The sequence below is a fragment of the Mus musculus genome, chromosome X (genome assembly GCF_000001635.26).
Source record: "Mus musculus strain C57BL/6J chromosome X, GRCm38.p6 C57BL/6J".
Taxonomy (NCBI): Eukaryota; Metazoa; Chordata; class Mammalia; order Rodentia; family Muridae; genus Mus; species Mus musculus.
In genome coordinates this window covers 159,353,809-159,371,073 of record NC_000086.7, presented here as the reverse complement: position 1 = coordinate 159,371,073, position 17,265 = coordinate 159,353,809, and the positions used below count along the sequence as shown (strand labels likewise).

General features: G+C 40.6%; 1 protein-coding gene across 11 annotated transcripts in view; it reads right to left on the bottom strand.

Moving 5' to 3' along the window:
• Nucleotides 1–2,829: 2,829 nt before the first annotated feature.
• The window catches only part of Rps6ka3 (ribosomal protein S6 kinase polypeptide 3), a 112,580-nt gene continuing 98,144 nt past the window's right edge, over nucleotides 2,830–17,265 (bottom strand). For 9 of the 11 annotated variants that reach the window (XM_017318355.2, XM_030251196.1, XM_030251198.1 and 6 more), the window contains 2 exons: nucleotides 8,292–8,432; nucleotides 3,836–7,711 (listed from right to left, as the gene is read on the bottom strand). In XM_017318355.2, coding sequence (XP_017173844.1) covers nucleotides 7,589–7,711; nucleotides 8,292–8,432 — 264 coding nt within the window. In that variant the 3' untranslated portion in view covers nucleotides 3,836–7,588. Of the gene's footprint in view, nucleotides 7,712–8,291; nucleotides 8,433–17,265 lie in introns of all 11 variants that reach the window. The other 2 variants (NM_001346675.1, NM_148945.2) reach the window with 1 other exon arrangement.

The following is a 17,265-nucleotide window of genomic DNA, read 5'->3' as shown; positions in this document are numbered from 1 at the left end:
GGCTACATAGTGAGTTCCAGGCTAGCCTGGGCTACATAGTAAGACCCTGACTACAAAACACACAACACAGTCAAGAGAACGTACATTTTTGATGTTTAAACAACTCGCTCTCCCATTCTTTATTCTGGTGGTTCCAGCAAAGGAATACTGCATAGATTCTCAGAACAACTAACTTCACTTCAAACTAGGTTTATTGGGGCCAGCAAGATGGCTCAGTAGGTAAAAGCATGTACCAGGAAAGTCAGGCAAGCTGAGTTGAGTCCCTGGAACTCGTGGAAGGAGAGAACCAACTCCATAAAGTTGTCCTCTGACAGCCACACCTACCCCTCCATTCTGGCAATAATATAAAGAAATTTAAAGGTAAGCTTATTTTAAATGATCCTCTTGGGAACATTAGCATTTTAACATTCTCTAGGGAAGGAGACTAAATGAAAGAGAAATAAGGTATAATGAACCAACAGTACTTCTCTACCATAGACATTTGGCAATGTCTGGAGACATTTCTGGTTGTCAGGAGTGGAGGTAGGAAGGAATGATGTTGATGCCAGAGTAGAGGCCAGAAATGCTGGCAAGCATCCTACAGCTGCTGCCCTGCCGAGAAACTCAGCGACAGATAGATTTCTCAGAGTGTAATTAAAAGATGACAGGGGAAACCGGGCATGTTACCACACACCTTTAACTCAGCACTCCAAGTCTGAGGTGGCAGGAACTTCTGATTTACATATACAGTGAGACCAGCTCTCAAGAAATGAAAAATGACAGGGGAATCAAAAGGTTCTGGTTTTCTCTTTTCATTTGTATTTTTTCACCCTACAGGCTTTTTTTTTGGGGGGGGGCAAGTCTCACTATGTAGCCCAGTCTTCCTCCATCTCTACAGTGTGGAGATTGCAGAAATGAACTACCATGAATGGCTGAAACTCCAAACGCTTCTAAGATTGGGCTCTGGAGTTTAGAGAGACCTGAGTTTAAACAGATTGTTACAAAACTTCTTACTCTATGATCCGGGACAACTAGATCACCTTTGTAAGCCTCAGCTCTCTCATCCTGGGAATTAATGTAGTATGCCAGGTGTTTAGCAGTTATGCCTGGCACATAAGTAATCACACCCAAAGTGTACAACTATATGTTTAAAAGTCAAGTACTGGATGTAAAGCCTCATAGGAGAAAATACAATCAGTTTTGTCTCCTTTAGCAAGATTCCCACATGCGTTTATCAGAATAACTGAGGAGGTGAATCATGTGGATATCGGTCAGAAATGTGTAGGCAAGGAAAACAGGGAGGACAAGGGCCCCGTGTGCTCCCTGTATCTAGGCTCATGGTCAAGAAAGGCCAAGGCCAGTGTGCTGCTTAGTTTTTGCCAACTTTGCACAAAGTCGAGCTGCAGGGGGAGAATCTCAACTGCGGAATTACCTTCATGTGGACACCTTTGTGGGGCATTTTGATTAATGTTTGATGTAGGATACCCAGCCCACTATGGGCTGTTCCTGGGCTGGTGGTCTTTGGCTGTATATGAAAGCAGGCTGAGCAAGCCATAGAGAGAGCAAGTCAGCAAGAAGTATTCTTCAATGGTCTCAGCTTCAGCTCCTGCCATAAGTTCCCTCTATGACTATGATGAGGACATGTAAGCCAAATAAGTCCTCTCCTCCCCAACTTGCTCCCCAAGTGGTCATGGTGCTTATCAGAGCAGACAACGAATTAGAACAGATGGTATGAGGAAGAATGCAGCAAGCCAGGGAGCAGTTTGGGAGAGAAGACCAAGATTAGAGATGTAAGGAGACCAGAACACTTGTAACCCTTGGTAGGTTTTAAACAGATCATTTGGCTTATGTGTTAAGAATGGCTGTAGGGGACAAAGATAGAAAGTGAAATTGTGAGGTATCACAATTGTCCAAGAAAGACAGCTGTGGTAGTTTAGAATAGGATACAAATTTTCTTTGGGGAATGATGAAGTGTTCTAAAACTATGCTATCATGATGGCCACACCACTCTGCAAATGTGCTAAAACCACTGAATTGTAAATTTTAAATAGGCAAACTTTATGGTATATGAATTATATCTCAATAAAAATATTTTGAAAACAAATGGGCCTCAGAGAGGCAGTACATGCCTGGAATCCCAGCACTTTGGAAGCCATGGCAGGACTGCTGCAAATTTGAGGACAGGCTAGTCTATAAACTTAGTTGCAGACCAAGATTTACACCGTGAAATCCTGTCTCTAAAGTCCAATACCAAGGGAAGCCAAAATACCTCTCTACCGTCCCCCACAAACTTTTTATTTAAAAAAGAAAATGAAATAGGAGAATGGATTTCAATAAGGAAAAAAATGGTGGACAAATATTGTAAGGACTTAAGTGCAATTGAAAACCAGAAACTTGCAGTACCATTTGCATACTTGTATTGTTTCATACAACATCTAGAGATGCAGATAGAATTAACCAAGAAGCAAAGACTTGAGTTTCGCTCTGTGGGTACAGTAGAAAGCAAGGGGTTTGGGTGATCAGTCCTGAGGTTCACTCTGGATAGCAGAGAAAACCCAAAGGAGAACTAAGGTAACAAAGGAGAAGGGGAATTTTTGGAGCCACGTCTGGTAGTTGTGAACTTCTAGAAAAAGATTATTTCACTTCTGCCTGGCCTAATATTGGGGAAGATGTTCTTCTCACATAATTCTAAGATGATGCATAGCAAAATTATTTTACACTTATTAAGTTAGAAATATTCCTGATTTAAATTCTATCAGTACAATTTCATAAAAACAATCTGGATAGAAACTTTTATATTGTGAAGGTCTAATCACATAGCTAAAATAAACGGATAAAAAGAAACGAACATGCTTTACTTGAAACTTTATTATATAAATTTCCATTTCTTTTAAAGATTACAAAACCTGTTCTGTGACAGGAATACAAGCAATATTGTTCCAGGATTATTCATGGATACATTGGAAAGAGCTTAGATTACACATTAATAGTATGATTTGCAAACTTCCCAGATTAGACTCTTAAGTAAAACAAATTAGTATTCAGTGAAATCTGATCCTCACAAGCACTTCATAACTATGACCACAGTGCCAAGCATCTGATTCGATTACCCACCAACGAAAGGTACAGCACGTAAGAACCCTTGATATGGTACCTTGCTTGGGCTTCTGGCATGCCTTACTAGGGATAAACTAGTATAAAGGAAGATCATATATAATAGTAGAAAAATATTTCTGATTTTTTTTTTCTTTTTTAAAAACTGCTCAAGTAGATGCCCACCCCATTCCCACCCATGGCCAAAAATGCAAAATAATTACATCTTTTAGGTGTACACCTTCCCTTTTATTTAGGGTAAAAAGTTAAGATAAACTAATACATGTATATGATTTCGAGTTACACACTCATCGCTCATAATCATTAAGGATGCTAATGAATGGCAATACTTTGAAACCTTTTTTAAAATTAAGAAACAAAGCTCTATATGGTAAACTACACTTACAGAAACACAACCCAAAGTCTTTATCCTCATGCCCTTGCTCGTACTTAAAAGTTCTACTTTAAATACTTGTTTGAAAAACTCAGTATACAGTTCATCCAGTACTATAGTAATATAGGAATAAAGATGTTCACTTTCATTGGACATTGAACTAATCTACTTAGAGAGAACTGTTATAGTGACTCTCTGCTCAGATACATTTCCATATATTGTACTTAAATGATATGTGTTTAGAAGACTTTTTTTTGAGGTTCATACATCCGGACTTAAACCTCTAAATTTTCCTTCCCACTAATCTCTAGCCAAAATGTCATATACCTTGCTAGTTGCTCTGGGAAAAGTCATGGATATTTCATCAGCTTATCATGCAGTCCAAGGTTATATGGCAAAACAATGAGGAAAGTGCCTTAAGAGGTAGGAAGTAGGCTCTCACTCCAACCCTTGCTATGCCCATTATGAACAGTTAAAGACTGGAATAAAAGTGGTACTTGTGAGACCTATAGTGACACCAGGTTTTACAAAAATTTAAGTTGACTTAATTACTAGAACTTTTAAAGAACTGTCACGTTGGAACCAGTTACAAGTCACTTGGCAACACAAAATACAGCAGTGTCAAAAACACACAAAGCACACTGTAGATACAGATTCTTCTTGGCCATCCATATTTGGGTATTATTGTGTAGATTCTTCACTGGAAAAAGTGGTTAGGTGTGGCTCTGTAGAATACCACAGTCTCAAGAAACTGAATTCACTCCTTCATTAATTGGTCTCCACCAATGATCTCTTGGGGGAGATCAGCAAAATGTTAAGTAACCTGGGGTTGAAAGAGGACTGTTTTCATTAATTGAAATAAAAACACTGATTTAAGTCAACTTCTCTGTGAATTAAATAAGGCTCAAAGTATACATCCAGGTTAGTCACAGGAGTTGGGTCTTGCAGAGGAACAGATAGAGTTAGACTGGACCTTCCTGGTTTAAGCACCAAGATCAGCCATGAAATCCATTGTTTTTTGTGAGTCACAGAAGAGAGCTGGCTGTTTTTGATCCTTTGCATTCCAGAGCTCTCTGTCTGCTTTCCCAAGTCTCAAATTTTCAACACCATAGTAAGATAGAACCTATTTTTATAAAATACAGCAAAACAACCTGAAAGTGTAGGTAATTCATAAAGCCAGGGAATGGAGACTATCAAAGTCATGTTGAATTGTGTGTTACTGGCCCCCACAATAATTAAGGACATCTTATACCAAGGCCCCAAAGTCTAGAAAGCCTTTTGCAACTATCACCCCAGGATTAGCCTACTCTGGTCCTTTCCCTATCAAATACATGCCTTCTTTAGACGCTTCTGCACCTACTCTCTGTTCAAATCCTTTCTAGGCTGCGAGTATGTGCATAGCTTAGAGGACAACCCCCACTTCTCTTGATGTTTTCCGATCCCAACAAAAGCCACATCTAAAGAACAGTTGGAAAATCGTTGACCCCCACCCTATTCTTTGGAGTGCAATGCACGTGAAACGTGGAAACTACTGTAAATACCCACCATCCTCCCTCCAGACACTCGAACTGACTCTTCCATATGCCAGCCTCACAGCATGTTGACTTTGGGTCTTGCTACATTTATTTTTAGACTTTTAGGGTGGTTTGTGAAAAAAGATTTACTTCACAGCTGTTAAATTTAAGGGAGTAATGCACTTAGAAGATACCCTTTTAAACAGAAGGAGCTGAAATGATTCATAAAAAACAACAAAGCCCCAACAAAACCCAACTTACCTTAATTTAATATCATAACTTGAAAGGGAAGATGCAAAACACACAGTATTGTAAATCATAGTTTCCAGTGTGTGCTTGACTATGTCAGAATGCATTTCTATTGTCTGGGATATTATTTTGCATTGTAAACCAAGAGATGTCTGTACAGAGGCCTGCCAGTTTAGTTCCTTCCTTCAGTGAAACATAAAAGCTGGACCAACAACTCTGGGATAAGTCCTAGAAACTGGCAGGGATGGGTGAAAGGTGGAAGACTTGAGGAGCCATTAAGTACAGTGGCCTGTGAGAGATGTTCTTTGTGAAGGGAATGGAAAGGCTAACCCAGCACAAGCGCTACATCATCGGCTACATCTGCCCAACGACAATGTGAACACTAAAGCCACAGATGCAATCATTTATGCTCCTAACCTGCTTTATCAGTAGGAAGCCTTTAGATTTATGAATCTATTGCTTTTCTCCAATAAAACTGGCAGTTTAACTAGATAAAGAAGGCAATTCTTCTTAAAGGAAATAAACTTGGCAATATTCTATAGTAGAGGACTGCCAGGAAGAAATATATGACTTTAGCTCCTGGTTGGGTGATAATAAGAAGGAAAGGCATCATGGTGTTATGAGGAAAAATTAAATGGGGGATACAATAAATGGAAGAATCGGACACACTGACTAGAGGAGGGGGAACGGCTTTCTTGCTAGGCGATGGAAAGCAACTTTGAATAGTTAGCATCAAGAACTTCAATAGATGTATATAGAACTTCTTTTCAGTTAGAAGATAAGCATACATTTCATTTCTATGCAGTCATCATTTTGTGTTGCTTGGGCAAAGGGGGTATCAGAGATTTTCTCTTTCTCTTTAGTAGCAGAGAAAATAAGGAATGATAGTGTTTTTATGAACTGCAAAAAGCAGTAAGGGCCTCATGTATTGGGGCACATGCCTGCTGAGGGAAGTTAAATTACTTTTTCCTTGCTCTTGTTCATCACATCACATATTAATGTATACTGGGTAGTGTGACAAAGATATGGGTAATGATGGATAGGGATGGTTTTGTTGTTGTTGTTAAATGAAACTAGAAACTACCAAGTTAGATGTGAATACTGAATACTGCACTTGAAGTGCAGCCAGGGGCCATTGTGAAATCTGGTGACTACTGAAGTCAAAGGGGACATCATATGGCTATAAATCATCATCAGGGATCCAGAAAACAGTCAGCGCTGATCACTCGGCCGTCTGCAGCTAGGACTTTAGGTTAGATCAGATATTGGTAGAAGGACATTTCATTCCCTAGAATAAGAAAGTTTAAATCCAATTTTATATGGAGGCCTGTGGCCTTTATTACATTCAAATTAGTGTTTAATATAGAATGTCTATTTAAACATGAAATATCCAGTAAGGCTTTAATTACCAATTGCTAAAATTTCCTTTTCTAATTTCTTTACTATGATTCTTTTAAAGGTCTTTGATGTATACAGGCAAAATTTCAAATTATATGCCAAATACTAAGTATGAGGGCTATGTAAGGTTACTTAAGGGAAAGAAACCCTAACAAACCACAAAGTCTATGGACTGACTTCATAGGTGTGTTCCTGATTTCATGCCGTGCACACACACACACACACACCAACTTCCTGTCCTGTTAACAGCTCTCTAGTTAGTCTGACAGAGCACCTGACTTGAGAACAAATGGACCAACCTGTGAAACAGATGGGGCGATATGTACAATTTGAAAGAATTACATTCAATAGCTGTTCACTCAATCTGGCCATCTCTAAGGTTTGCCGACAATACTGTTAATCCAGGTGAACTATTTATCCAGATTTAATAGTCAATTGATTAGTAGACTCTAAGTTAAACAAGGCATGTATACATTAAAGAAAGCAGTACAGAAATGTACTGTATATGAACTGTTTACAAAAACATACAAAATGTTGGATGGCACAAGGGATACAGTGCTAATATAAATGAACTGTTTAAGCTAAGTGCTCAACATAAACTGTCCATCCCTATAACTACAAAGAATATTTAGGGGACATGAAATATTTCCTATAAAAATAATGCTATATGGTGTAGAGTACTTTTATTCAGTGTATTTTAGGTGGTATTCATGTGTTCATTATTTTTATTGATTCAGTGAATAGATCTTCATCATGTTTCCATTTTCGTTTCGGAGCTCCAGGGAAATCGAACTTGCTAACAATCACTGGAAGCGAGAAGAGAGGAAGCAGGAGCAGCAGCGTTATGGGTACCAGCTGGGACAGTGTGTGCTTGCAGGTGTCTCTCAGGTACGTGCTACCTGTCGCCAGAGCTTGTGCTATCAGCTGACATCATGGTACCAAACATCTCACTGAGGTCACTTCACAGGGCTGTTGAGGTGATTTTTTTAATCCCTCTCCGCTGAGCAAGAGTGGAGCGGCCCACTGGTTCCAAGACTGGGGACTGATTGCGGTTTAAAGCAGAGTACGTAGCTGCCATGGCACCCTGCGACAAAGGAAAGGAAGGTTACAACAAAAGTGCCATGGACACAGCTACAAAAGAAAGGCTCTTCCCTAGGAATCCTTCTCACGTAAATGTATATAGAGCTTCACCGGCTCATAGTGAGAATAACCTCTGCGGTATATGTCAGACTGAGCTGCAACTGAGGCCAACGTGACAGGAGAAAGAACAGACAGGCTCACACAGAGCATTCCTCACTTTTCTTACAGTCATTTAATTGGTCTTTAAAACCACCCTGTAATATGAGAGGCTATAAACCATGATCTTTCAGTTAGAACAACTCACAGATTTTGTCCTCACTGATAGTGAACACCTGTGTATACAGAATGACAGAAATGCAAACGTTTTCCTTAAGGTAACTTAATTACTGACATTCTGGTATGTCTTATGTCTCTACCCCAACATGTCAGACACTCATCTATGAGACTCCCATACTAGAATTTGCAAACAAGATGACAGAGAAAGTTGCTGAGGGCATGGAAAAAGGATTCTTGGAGGCTTACTGGCCTGGCCCACCCTGGAGGTCAACAGAAAGCAATGACTGGCTATAGATAAGGCTGCTCACCTTTACGAGATGCGGCGCATCCTGTCTGTTTAGTTGGTATTGTGGTAGTTGGTCCCAGTGGACAATCCAAGGATGTCTGAGCACCAGAGCAGCCGTCAGTCTCTGATGAGGATCTACATGAAGCATCTTTGACACCAGGTCCTATCAGGTGAAGGAGAAGAAAAAGACGAGGTTAATTTTCCTTTTCTTCTCCCATATTTCTGACATCAGCACTTTTCTTCCATTTTTATGATGCTGTATTTCCTGGTAGCAGCCCTTTGGTCACAAACCAATGTTTACAATAGGTTTGTAAGAAAAAAACACTTCAATCTCTCTTCTCTCTTCCCCGAGTGCCACAATGTTATGGTGCAAAGGATCAGTTTACCCTGGTTTTTCTTAGTTCTGCTCTAATTCTAGAGGTTTAAAACATTCAGAGAACTCTGGACGTAGGCCCCTGTACTGGCTGGTTTTGTGTGTCAACTTGACACAGCTGGAGTTATCACAGAGAAAGGAGCGTCAGTTGAGGAAATGCCTCCATGAGATCCAGCTATAAGGCATTTTCTCAATTAGTGATCAAGGCAGGAGGACCCTTGTGGGAGGTGCCATCTCTGTGCTGAGCAAGCCAGGGGAAGCAAGCCAGTAAGTAACATCCTTCTATGGCCTCTGCATCAGCTCCTGCTTCCTGACCTGCTTGAGTTCCAGTCCTGACTTTCTTTGGTGATGAACAGCAGTGTGGAAGTGTAAGCTGAATAAACCCTTTCCTCCCCAACTTGCTTCTTGGTCATGATGTTTGTGCAGGAATAGAACCCGTGACTAAGACAGGAGAATTAGTTCAGTGAGGGAGAGACAAAGAATCAGTTAGAAAGCAAGGGACAAACCAGGTGACAATAGCATCTAGAAGAACATAAACTAGGAGATAGCTTAAAAAAATGTTACTTTTGATAGTTACTTTTTTTGAGATAGTTTTGTCTTGTACTTTCAAGCGGCCTGATACTCTTAGCTTAGCCTCAGCCTCCTGAATGCTGCTAAAAGTGATTCTTAAGAGGAAGGGGAGAGCTGAAGAATAGGCTGGAGCTCCATTTGAGAAGGTATTGAGGAAGCAGAACATCTCAGGTAGACAGAAGGGAGTGCATCTAGAAGAACGCCCTAAGGTACAAGAGAACATGTTTGTGGTGCTCTGAATGAGAATGGCCGCCATAAGCTCTTATGTTCCAATACTTGGTCCCCAGCTGGTAGAATGGGAAGGATTAGGAGGTGTGCTCTTGGAGGAAGTGTCTTACTTTGGGGGACAGGCTTTGAGGTTTCAAGTTAGCACCCTCTGCCTCCCCTGCTTGCCGTGTGAGCTGCTGCCCCTGCCACCATGACTTTCCTCTATCATGGACTCTAAGCCTCCAAAATTCAATTAAACACCTTCTAAGTTGCCTTGGTCATAGGGTTTTTATCACAGCATTAGGAAGTAACTAATACAATGTCGCAGCTGAGTAGCTGACTAGAGTGCAATGTGGCTATAGTAGAAATCTGTTGTCAAGAAGAGCATAGCAGTCACTTAACTAGAGGAGTGAGAAGAGGATGGTCTTTGCAAGCCATATTAACAAATATGTAGTTATTCTAGAGCAAAAAAAAAACCAACCCACTAACACAGGATGGTAAGGCAGTCAAGTCTGAAATTTAGATACTCATTATGCATGGAAGAAAAATAGTTGGAAGAGGCAAAAGCCTGGAGATTTATATTGCTTGTTTGTTTTGAAGACAAGATCTCACATAGGGCAGACTTCAAAATCAGTAAGTAGCCACTGATGAGCTTCAACACCTAATCTTCTGGCTTCAGCTTTTCAAGTGCTAAGCTTTTAGGGATGCACCACCCCTCCTGGGTAGAAAAAATGCCTTGACAGTACCTGATGGCTGACTAGCTATTGGGGATTAGGGAGTTGCTGCTCTGGCTACTCTTCAGTTTTAGACACTTGTAGTCTCTTTTGGCTATTATTATTATTATTATTATTCTAAGAACAGAAATACCTTACTGAACAGAATTGGAAATAATGAATGAACCAGGTATGGTGGCACATGCCTGTAGTCCTAGCCACTTGAGAAGTTGAAGGAGGATTCATTAAGCCCAGTAGTTTGCCTACAGCCTAGGCAACACTTTGTGACACTCTGTATCAAAATAAATAAGTATAAATAAAAATAGGTAAAAAAATGGGGCAAAATAAAACACAATTATACTTTTAATAACATCTCTGTGTTTGACTGGGCCAAATCATTTCAAACTTTTCTTTCTTTTACTGATAACCCTTCAATGGCTACCCACCTTGACTACCATCCCTTCCTTCTTTGTGGTTCTCGGGAAGGCCTTACACCTATTAGGCAAGAGGAACCACTAAACTATATATCCCCAGCCCACCCCAGTCCCAGCTTTCTATTTTTGCTGATTTCCTTCCTTGGTTCCTTTCTCACCATGCTCTGATAATCTCATTCATAATCATTACCTCAGCTACTATAGATGATGCAACCACACTCTATCACAGACTTCTAAGACCTACAGCCATATGGCCAGTTGCTTAATAACAAATACCTCTTACTTATATAAGTATTTGTGATGGTTTGTATACACTTGGCCCAGGGAGTGGCACTATTTGGAGATGTGGCCTTGTTGGAGTAGGTGTGTAACTGTGGGCATAGGCTTTAAGATCCTCATCTCAGCTGTTTGGAAGCCAGAATTCTGTTAGCAGCCTTGAGATGAAGATGTAGAACTCTCAGCTCCTCTTGCACCATGCCTGGATGCTGCCATGTTCCTGCCTTGATGATAATGGACGGAACCTCTGAACCTATAAGCCAGCCCCAATTAAATGTCATCCTTCTAAGAGTTGCTTTGATCATGGTGTCTCTTCACAGCAGTAAAACCCTACCTAAGACAGTATTTAAAGTTCATTATGTCCAAATCTGCAACTCCTGCCAATCTCAAAGCGTCTTATACATCCAAATGCTTTGTGAAAGATACTCTTATGTTTCCCTGAGGCAGCATTGTGGACTGCATGCGTGAGAACCGCTTCTTACTCATTTATGTTCAATAAACTATAAACTCTGTTGCTTCCTTAATTTTCCTTTCATTTAATTCAGATTCCACTGCAGTTATAATTATTTTGGTCTTCACCATTCATAATCTGAAATGTATAAACCTTAGAAAAAAATAACTGCAATCTTTTATGTCAGTGAGCACTGAACAAAACAATGCAAGTCAAACAGGTATCAGAATCCCTTTAGAGAAAATATTGAGCAAAGGGAAGCTGTGGTCCTGTTCACTTCTCATAGCCATTCTGTAACTGAAACTACTGACAATGTTCCCACGGGCAACTTGTTCTTAGAGACACACCTGTATTGACATGATCCTCCTTTCCATTTTGTAGGTAATGATAATATTACATGAGTTTACAATCAGGAGTCTTAACTGTACATAGGTACCAAAACTATTGTAACTGCATAGAATTTATAAAACACACTATGAGTTACAGATAATTTTTGTGCTCTATATTTGTGTCTCCATCCTCATCTCTCACTAAAAAAAGCATTCTGGAGTGCAAATGAAAGCAAAAGCATCGAGGTAACTATAACTGACTAGAAGAAGCAAGTGATGTGCAAGTTCTGATACTGTCTATGTTCATAGGTAACATTTCTTCATATACCTCACATGTGATCTTGACCGTTTGTGGTAGACTCTGTGGATGAAAATGTCTGTTCCACAACATTATGAACTAACCAGTACCCCGGAGCTCTTGACTCTAGCTGCATATGTATCAAAAGATGGCCTAGTCGGCCATCACTGGAAAGAGAGGCCCATTGGACTTGCAAACTTTATATGCCCCAGTACAGGGGAACCCCAGGGCCAAAAAGGGGGAGTGGGTAGGTAGGGGAGGGGGGGAGGGAATGGGGGACTTTTGGGATAGCATTGGAAATGTAATTGAGGAAAATACGTAATAAAAAAAAAAGAAAATGTCTGTTCCATGGAGTGCAAAATGGAAAACCTGATTATTTCACACAGCATATTAATTTTCTTTTCTTTTCTTTTTTTTTTTCTTTGTTTCTTTAGAGATGGTGTGTCTGTATAGTCCTGACTGGTCTAAAATTCTCTCTGTAGACAAGGCTGGCCTCGATCTCAGAGATCTGCCTGCCTCTTTAGTGCTGGGATTAAAGGCATTTGCACCACCCTGCTTGGCTAGCTTGATGTTTTTTGTTTTTGTTTTTTTTTCTTTTAAATTTTCCCACAGTACCCAACAGAAGTCAACAATCCTCGGTATGAGTTACAAAGTTATTTCCAATTCAGGCTCATCAGCTATCTTTGCTGTGTATGCTGTAGAAATCCCAGCAGCACATGACCAGTCTGTGACACTTTATTGTTCTCATCACCACCTCCTGGCATGCATTGGGAATCCCTGTCCCTTTCTTATCTAGGTTATTTGTAATCTTCTTTAGCACAAAAGCTGTGTTAAGTTACAATATAGGCCATCTAGAACTGTGCATTTTGGGTTGTCTGTCAGTCTGTGCATTCTCTGAGATTAAGAATTCTATAATTGGGGCTGGCAAGATGGCTCAGTGGTTAAGAGTGCCGACTGCTCTTCCGAAGGTCCCGAGTTCAAATCCCAGCAACCACATGGTGGCTCACAACCATCCGTAATGAAATCTGATGCCCTCTTCTGGAGTATCTGAGGACAGCTACAGTGTACTTACATATAATAAATAAATAAATCTTTAAAAAAAAAAAGAATTCTATAATTGGCACAAATTTTCTTTTCAAACCTTTTATTTATTAAGCATGTTCTAAGCACTCAATAAGGGGAATTAGGAAGAAAATAGGCATCCAGAAAAATAAAGTCTCAGCCTTGAGAAATCTTAATATTAGAAAGACATAAAGGCTAACATTATTTCTTTTTATTTTGGGGGGAAGTCGCACCCAGAGAATCATGTTTGTGAATCACATGCTCCACTGTTGATTTTAAGCACAGCTAAAAGCTAGGTGTCTAAACATCAAGTCCACTGGCTAACGGAGCTTCCTGCTCTACATCAAAGGAACCTCTGAACTTCCTGGATGTGCTTTATTTACGACCAAAACTCAAACGTCCATTTCTAAGGGAAGTCAGCGAACAGTCTTACCAATGCTTCTTCAGTTTCTTCTGTATTTCCCTCATTGTGATGTGAAAAGTCTTTTTTAAAAAATATTTTTATTACATATTTTCCTCAATTACATTTCCAATGCTATCCCAAAAGTCCCCCATACCCTCCCCCCACTCCCCTACCCCCCCACTCCCACTTTTTGGCCCTGGCGTTCCCCTGTACTGGGGCATATAAAGTTTGTGTGTCCAATGGGCCTCTCTTTCCAGTGACGGCCGACTAGGCCATCTTTTGATACATATGCAGCTAGAGTCAAGAGCTCCGGGGTACTGGTTAGTTCATAATGTTGTTCCACCTATAGGGTTGCAGATCCCTTTAGCTCCTTGGGTACTTTCTCTAGCTCCTCCATTGGGAGCCCTGTGATCCATCCAATAGCTGACTGTGAGCATCCACTTCTGTGTTTGCTAGGCCCAGGCATAGTCTCACAAGAGACAGCTACATCTGGGTCCTTTCGATAAGATCTTGCTATCTTGCTAGTGTATGCAATGGTGTTTTTTTTCCCATTTTTATTAGGAATTTAGCTCATTTACATTTCCAATGCTATCCCAAAAGTCCCCCATACCCACCCACCCCCACTCCCCTACCCACCCACTCCCCCTTTTTGGCCCTGGCGTTCCCCTGTACTGGGGCATATAAAGTTTGCAAGTCCAATGGGCCTCTCTTTCCAGTGATGGCCGACTAGGCCATCTTTTGATACATATGCAGCTAGAGTCAAGAGCTCCGGGGTACTGGTTAGTTCATAATGTTGTTCCACCTATAGGGTTGCAGATCCCTTTAGCTCCTTGGGTACTTTCTCTAGCTCCTCCATTGGGAGCCCTGTGATCCATCCATTAGCTGACTGTGAGCATCCACTTCTGTGTTTGCTAGGCCTCGGCATAGTCTCACAAGAGACAGCTACATCTGGGTCCTTTCAATAAAATCTTGCTAGTGTATGCAATGGTGTCAGCGTTTGGATGCTGATTATGGGGTGGATCCCTGGATATGGCAGTCTCTACATGGTCCATCCTTTCATCTCAGCTCCAAACTTTGTCTCTGTAACTCCTTCCATGGGTGTTTTGTTCCCAATTCTAAGGAGGGGCATAGTGTCCACACTTCAGTCTTCATTCTTCTTGAGTTTCATGTGTTTAGCAAATTGTATCTTATATCTTGGGTATCCTAGGTTTGGGGCTAATATCCACTTATCAGTGAGTACATATTGTGTGAGTTCCTTTGTGAATGTGTTACCTCACTCAGGATGATGCCCTCCAGGTCCATCCATTTGGCTAGGAATTTCATAAATTCATTCTTTTTAATAGCTGAGTAGTACTCCATTGTGTAGATGTACCACATTTTCTGTATCCATTCCTCTGTTGAGGGGCATTTTTTTTTTAAGAAAAGAATTGTTGTATGAGTTAAGTGAAAGTAGAAGCACTGGAAAACATGTGAGTGTTAGTCTAAGAATGGCAGCTCTACAGCCAAGGGTTTCTTCATGATTTCCAAAAGCCAGGCTAGAAACCAGGCTGTTGCTAATTGTGATAGAGATTTATTCCCGTTCTTCTAAACAAAACAAAATGAGGACGTACTATAATTCTTTTAGGGCACATATACTCTGCAATGAGAGTTTCAAGTATGTACCTGGTGAATAACTATGGACAAGTTTATACTAAAACGCTAGCCTTTGCTTTTGTTATGTGAAATGAAGACACTACGATGGATTTTACAAGCTTCTTCGGAGGTAAAGTGCCCGCTGAGGCATTCAGTAGACAGACAAGTTATACAAATCACCACTATTATTATTCATCATACTTCGTAGTAATACAGCTTTAGAAGGTATACAGTTAATAAGGCCAAAGCAAAGTCCTTTAGGAGAGAAACACAATGGTCCCTTTTGGAGTTCAAGAGATTTTGTAATATCACTTTAACATTCTACTTTATAAACAAAACCTTCTGTGTTTCTTCTCCTCATGTATTATGACAAATAATTTTTCTCAACAGCTTGTAAGAGGGGTTAGGGAGAGAGTTGAGTCAGTATAGTGCTTGCTGGCTAGTATTTGTAAACCTGACACAAACTAGAGTCATCTGGAAAGAGGGAATCCTAACTAAGGATTTGTTTCCATTAGACTGGTCTGTGGGCATGTCCATGGAACTTTTTTTTAAAAAACAACAACAAAAAACTTATGTTTTAGATTTACTTATTTTATGTCTATGAGTATTTGGCCTACATACACGTGTGTACACCACATGTGTGCCTGTGACTTCCAGAGCTCAGAAGTCATTGGGTCCCTTGTAAACAGTTATAGACAGTTTTGAACCACCGTGTGGTGTCGGGAACCAAACCCAGGTCCTCAACAAGAACAGCAGAATTCTCAGCCACTGATCAATTGCTCCAGCCCCCACATCTTCTTGCTTAATGATCGCTGTAGGAGGCCCCAGCCTATTGTCAGTGTTATCCATATAAGAAATCAGACTGACCCCTCAGGTGCAGGACACACCAGCCAGAAAAACAGCTAGATGCTTAGCCCAATTGTCTGTCATTAGAGAGCTTTCATCTAGTGACTGATGGGACCAGATAAGAGACCTGCAGCCAACCATTAGGCAGAGCTTGGGAAACCCCACACAAGTGGAGGAGGAATTCCAAGTACAGAACAATTTGGAGATACCAGAGGGGTCAAGAACACCAGGAGATTTAACTTAGGTACATGCTATCTGTCTAAAAGTTGTTCATTTCATCTAGATTTTCCAGTTATGTTCAGTATAGGCTTTTGTAGTAAGGTCTAATGATTTTTTTGAATTTCCTCAGTTTCTGTTGTTATGTCTCCCTTTTCATTTCTGATTTTGTTAATTTGGATACTGTCTCTGAGCCAGTTACTCTGGCTAAGAGTTTATCTATCTTGTTGATTCTTTAAAGAACCAGATTTTAGTTTTGTTGATTCTTTGTATAGTTATCTTTGTTTCTAATTGATTGATTTCTGCCCTGAGTTTGATTATTTCTTGCCATCTACTCCTCTTGGGTGTGTTTGATTTTTTTTTGTTGTTGTTCTAGAGCTCTCAGGTGTGCTGTTAAGTTGATAGTGTAGGATCTCTTCAGTTTCTTTATCAGGGCACTTAGTACTATGAATTTTCCTCTTAGAAATGCTTTCATTGTGTCCCATAAGTTTGGATATGCTGTGTCTTCTGAATACTATTCAGCTATTAAAAATGACAACTTCATGAATTTTGCAGGCAAATGGATGGAACTAGATAATATTATCCTGAGTGAGGTAACCCAGACTCCAAAGGACATGCATGGTATGTACTCACTGATAAGTGGATATTAGCCAAAAAGTACAGAATACCTAGGATATAGCCCACAGAATTTAATAAGTTTAACAAGCATAAAGGCCAAATTAGGATGGTTCCTTCCCTCTTAGAAGGGAGAAGAAAATGATCACAGGTGGCAGAGGGAGGTAGGGTCTTGGGTGGGAGAGGGGAAGGGGAGGGGAACAGGATCAGGCAAGGGGTCGAGGTGGGGGGCGACAGTAGAGTAATCGAGAGGGCTAGCAGAATGAATGGAAATACACAGCCTCAGAAGGTGGGAGGTAAGGAGACCCTCTAGAAAGTACCAGATATCTGGGAGGTGACTCCCAGAACTCAATGGGAGTGAACTTAGATGAAGTGCCCAACAGGGGGGAGAGGGAACTCGAAGAGTCCACCTACAGTAGATAGACAGGGCATCAAGTGGAGGGATGGTCTTACCAACCCACAATCAAAATTTCTCACCCAGAAGTGTTCCTGTCTAAAAAAACTTCAGAGACAAAAATGGAGAAGAGACTGAGGGAAAGGTTGTCCAGTGACAGGCCCAACTTGGACTCAT